Raw genomic sequence first — 5,141 nt, forward strand, 5'->3', positions numbered from 1 at the left:
CAGAAAGGAGATTGAATCAGCCTAGGGATAGACAGTTTGGGGGTGCCCATGATGAGAATCATGGAGAAGCTTGAAGCTGTGTGGAAAGTGTTGAGCAGAAATAAGAAATTTTGAGTAGGGAATTTGTCTAAGCAGATTCAGGCAGCCAAAATGGAGCCTGTCAGTTGTCAGTTGCTTGCTGAAAGCGAGGTCCTAAGTCATCTATTGAGAGAGGTCACTTGCAACTCCCTGTCCTCCTATTTCTTTCTTGCTGTCCTAGAAATGTTCACCCTATGTGTTAAGTATGACGTGATGCAGGGCAAGATCAAACTCCCTAGAGTCTTGCAGACCCCTGTGGAGGTTCATTCAATTTTCTGCGTTGATGATCTCTTGTTCTTTTCTCGGCTGCACAAGGGCAACATAGATCACCTTAGACTCAGATTGGCGCAGTTTGAGAAGATCATTCCGAGATGAAAATTAGTCATGATAAGAGAGCAACATCATTTCCTTCCAGACTGCTACCCAGGAAACTCGACTGTCTGCTGTTCTTCTAGGATGGCCAATTGGTTGTCTTCCCCATGTTGAAGACATCTAGGAAATCCATTGCATGCCTCTTCTTAGTAGGGTAAAGAAGAGATTAGCTTCTCGGAAGTATCGGATCCTCTCATTTGCTGGTCTCGTCGTTGGTTAAGTATGTCATCTCCTCCATTCCACAATATTGGTCTATGCTTCATTGCTCGCAGATGTGAGAACTTCCTCCAGACAGCTTTCAATAGAAACGTTAGATTGCTTGTAATGGGACAATGCAGGTCATGTAAATATCGGCCAAATACGGTTAAAATAGATAAGCAAGCTGATAAAGCGCCGAGACAAATACTTACAGTAGTGTTTGAAACTGTAACCTATAATGCCAAATAACACAGAGAACACGAGGAAGATGGGGAATGCCAAAAATGAAACTTCCCTAAAGCAATAAGTAGAGATTACAAAGGAATAATAAGCACAGTCCATCATGCTTCCTTCCTAACTGAAAGGGAAATCTTCCTCTGTAACACGAGTCAGGGAGACAGTGCAGGGTATACACACGATCCGTGACCTGCAAGTTCACAAGAGCACCACCAATTTTATCAACCACAAAGAAAACAGAGGCTCGAAACTTAATGGAGGTTGATTGTGCCAATATTTCTTGTTTCAGGTGACAAGTAGTCCTGGACTTTAAATCCGACCCTCCAAAGTCCCAATAAAAAAAAAAAAAAAGTTCATCGTGATAAATTTCAGAGGGCTAAAGTTTCGCCATGTTATTTTGAATAGCACAACTTTAATCTCATGTTTGTGTGCCTTTAGGGTTGAAGCCAGGTAAAAGCCAAAAGAAAACGTATGATTGCTCACTGAATGATGGATGATCTGACGTAGCTTTTTCTGAAAAGTTTACTCAAATTATGTATACCATTGTCCTATTAATCACAGAGAGAAATTAAACAATTCAAGATATGATGAACGTCTGGGCCCTTGAGGTGATAGTTTCGATGAAACACTCCTGTTTCATTATCTTTTTATATTAGATTTATTAAAGGTTCATTTGATAAATGCCAACAATATGTAACTGTTACATAAATATTGAGGCAGATTAATAAAATATTTTAAAAAGTGTTTTATGAATGTATTTGAGTTCAGAAGCGAAATTTAAAAAAAAAAAGAAAAAAAATTGACACGATCAAACATGTTATTAAATATTATCTTATACATGAAAGGCTGTCTTTTCTGGGTAAACATAGGCATTTTCTTTTACTTTACAAAATAACAAGAAACTTTCGATATTCAAATTAAATGTATTGCACGTTGTGTCATGGCCGATGCCGTTGCTGATCAAATGGCAAATGAGTTTACCATTTGTCACAAGCATAGAAAGGGACGCGACGGCCATGCCCGCCCATACAGGGTTGCATGTTTTCTTAAAAGGTCCCGAATAAAGCATGGAAATACCAAATTCGTGCCTTACGTGGTTCTTTACTTTTAGGTGCGAAAAAGTGGAAACGACACCGAATCGTACTGGCAAACAAGAACGCAAATGGTGTTCTTTTAGAAAAGTTGACGTACGGCTGGCAAAAGGACTCGCTAATGGTCAGATACACGGAATAAAGATTTCGGGGAAAGTAAATCTCAGCAGGAGAAAATCGTACTAACGTTACAAATTTTGTTATTTACTAAAAGATAGAGCTAAAAGAACACACACGATTTAAATTGAAAAAAAAAATCGATTATAATGACTAAACCCAGTCTAGACGTTAAAATCATATGTGGTGTTAGCTGAATATTGACTTTGTAAAAGCACCCAATTTTAGCAAAGTGCTATTTGCAAAATTTTAAAAAAAAAAATCATTAATTTATTTTTTGTAAACCGGGCATATTCTATATCAAAATATTTGTACACAAACTCAAAAAACAATTAAGGATACAGATATTTATTTTAACTAATTATGAAAGTAAATGGTAGGGAGACCTCTAAAAGATGCAAAAGCCGCCAACGCCATCTTTTAACTTCTTTCAACCCTTTACCTTGATCGTCAAATGTGTATTTTATTGGAAAACAAAATCTAATTTCAATTCGTGGCTGTTATTCCTCTAAACTGCAATTGAATGCGATAGAATTATAGTTAATATGCAAATTCTAGTTGACCAATTTTAATTAATATGTTCTAATTAATCTAATTAATATGTTCTAGTTCTAAACTCTAGCCAAGCTCCGAGCACATAGTCGGTGCACCCGATTCATTTCCATGAACCAAAAAAAACAAGAGAGAGAGAGAGAGATGCAAACACTTACTAGGGTCGGTGGCGGTCTGGACGGCGAGCCCATTGAAGTAGCAAGTGCCGCCGCTCTTCCTGAACTGCTGCCAGTATGCGTTGAAAGCGAAGGAGGCATGGGCCAGAAGATTGTTGGGGTTGTAGCAAGCCTTCCCGGGTCGGATCGAGTCGCAGGTGCCCTTCCCCTGCCCGCAAGCGTACTGGAGGGCGCCGGCGACCTGGCTCGCATTCTCTCTCCTTCCGGCGACCGCGGCGTCGGCCACGCACCAGATCTTTCCCTTGTACGGCTGGTTGTTGGTGCCCTCCGGCAGGGGCTTGTACGAAGATTCCGGTCTCCTCCCGGTGAGGTCTATCTCGTAGATGGCCGACCCGTTCGGGTACAGCAGCCCCCAGTGCCGCTCCGTACCCGGCCCGGGCTTCTGGTTCTCGTTGTAGAGCGAGAAAATGTAGGTGGGGATCGGCTTGCCGGGCCGCGCGGGGGTGCCGACCGGCGGATTTGCGGCGAGCCGCCTGGCGAGGTTGCGGTTGTAGGCGGCGGCGTTGGCCACGTTGGCGCCGATTTGGTCCAAGTCGCAGGCGTTTGGCCAGCCGGTCTCTGCGATCGTGAGGGGCACGTTGGCGACGCCGAGCTTGGCCATGGCCGCGATTACCGAGTCCAGCTGCTGGTCGAGTAGGTTCGTGTAGGAGAGCCCACTTCCGGGGTCGGTGTAGGTGGGCTTGGTCACGCGGAAGAGGGCGTAGTCGAGGGAGATGGAGTTGGGGTTGCCGGACCAGGCGAAGTACGGGTAGACGTCGATGAAGAAAGAAGACTTGGTCTTGGCGAGGAACTGGAGCATGGGGCGGACCACGGGATCGGCGATGTCCTTCCGGAAGGCGCCGCTCGACGGCGGGAAGGAGGTCTCGAGGGTGTCCATGGCGAAGGGCGTGCCGACCTTCACGTTGCGGATTCGGAGAGCGGAGAGGGATCGCTTGATGTTGCGCATGGCCGGGACGAGCTGGAACCAGGTGGCCTTGTTACTCTGGTCGGAGAGGATCTCGTTTCCGACGAGGACGACGCGTATCTTGGCGCGGTGGTAGAAGGGGAGGAGGTTGGCGTGGATCCAGGCGTCGGCGGCGGCTTGGGAAGACGAAATATTCGCGATGGCCTGGTTGGGCACCATGATGGAGACCCGCATGTCGGTGGCGGAGAGGGCTTCGAGGATGGCCGGGTTGGCGTCGTAGATCTTCACGGCTTTGGCTCTAAGAGACTTGATGAGGGCGACGGAGTGAGAGGCGGAGGGGAGGTTGTTGCCCAGCTGCCCGTAGTTGACACCAATCTGTGCGGAGGCCGCTTCATCTGCAGAAGCCAGGAGGCATTCAAGAGTGTTTCTATCAGAATATTTTCACAGAAAATAAGTTCAAACATTGCATGTCCATGGACAGAAACTAGAAGAAATTTCCTGTTCTCGAGACACCCATTGGCGTGTTTAACAGATATGAGCTTAAGTTTTAGACTCTGAGAATATCCGCCATGTTCATCGACAGAAACAGGAAGACCTTTCCTGTTTCTAGAGATGCCCATCAGCGTTCTCTACTAGATTCTTTCGGAAATGAGACCAAACCTTGTGTTTTTTATCCTGAAGAAAACTCAGGTTGTAGCAGACACTCCTCACTATCTTTCTCAAACATGAGACCACATTAGGAACAAGAAGAAAGTTCTGAGGGCTCTCCGTGTAGATATGCTTACCCGTCAGGCGAAAGAGACAAAGGAGAAGAAGCAGAGCGACCGCCATTTTGTCCCCTCCTCAGCTGCGGAGAGGAATGAAAATGAGATGATAGTGGATATGTATAGCGTCTGCGAGATTCGACAGCGCCCTGAAGAGGGGGATGTTGGGGAATTTAATTTAATAAGGGGGAAACAGGAAGGTTTGAGCCTTTGGGGGCACCTCCTTGGGCATATAAAAGTTGAAGATTATGATTTATTTATAGGCGGCGCCTGAAGCTTGCGTCCATGCCCCCACCGTGGGGAAAGGGGCAGGAAGCTAAAATTAAAAGCAAATCTGAAAAGGAAAAGAGAGATAGTTTCTTCCACATCACCAAAATCTCAATAATTTAATCGAGGAACTGTGAGGCAAATTTATTGAACGGGCAGTAAAAGTATGAAGAAAGGGAGCAGGTGGTGGTGGTAGCCTGGCCTGGTAGGGCCGCCTGCCCGTCGTCTGTTTTCTAATCGCATCGATCGGAAGAAGAAACGGTCATATTTCTTGATGGCCGACCTCAGGTCTTCTCGGTGACGGTGCTGCTGGCCGCGTTTGCGCTCCTGATAGTGACTGCAATGGTCGGCCTTTTGCTTCTTTTCTATCCTTTTTCCCAACTTT

The 5,141-nt window shown here is 45.7% G+C and overlaps 1 protein-coding gene across 1 annotated transcript; it reads right to left on the reverse strand.

Moving 5' to 3' along the window:
* Window positions 1–789: 789 nt before the first annotated feature.
* On the reverse strand, window positions 790–4,829 carry LOC116251155 (probable glucan endo-1,3-beta-glucosidase A6). Its single transcript, XM_031625256.2, has 3 exons — window positions 4,511–4,829; window positions 2,804–4,120; window positions 790–1,075 (listed from the first exon to the last, which is right to left on the reverse strand). Exons 1-3 carry the CDS (start codon window positions 4,554–4,556, stop codon window positions 1,038–1,040), a joined length of 1,401 nt encoding a protein of 466 aa, XP_031481116.1. The 5' UTR covers window positions 4,557–4,829; the 3' UTR covers window positions 790–1,037.
* Window positions 4,830–5,141: the final 312 nt, after the last annotated feature.

Source organism: Nymphaea colorata, chromosome 3 (genome assembly GCF_008831285.2).
Source record: "Nymphaea colorata isolate Beijing-Zhang1983 chromosome 3, ASM883128v2, whole genome shotgun sequence".
Lineage (NCBI taxonomy): Eukaryota > Viridiplantae > Streptophyta > Magnoliopsida > Nymphaeales > Nymphaeaceae > Nymphaea > Nymphaea colorata.

What these genes read in the sequence shown, in the direction of transcription:
- LOC116251155 (XM_031625256.2), bottom strand. Translation starts at nt 4,556, where the DNA reads ATGGCGGTCGCTCTGCTTCTTCTCCTTTGTCTCTTTCGCCTGACGG. An exon ending in TTGTCTCTTTCGCCTGACGG is followed by an intron (nt 4,121 to 4,510) that starts GTAAGCATATCT and finishes TGGCTTCTGCAG; the next exon opens with ATGAAGCGGCCTCCGCACAG. An exon ending in CCAGACCGCCACCGACCCTA is followed by an intron (nt 1,076 to 2,803) that starts GTAAGTGTTTGC and finishes GTGAACTTGCAG; the next exon opens with GTCACGGATCGTGTGTATAC.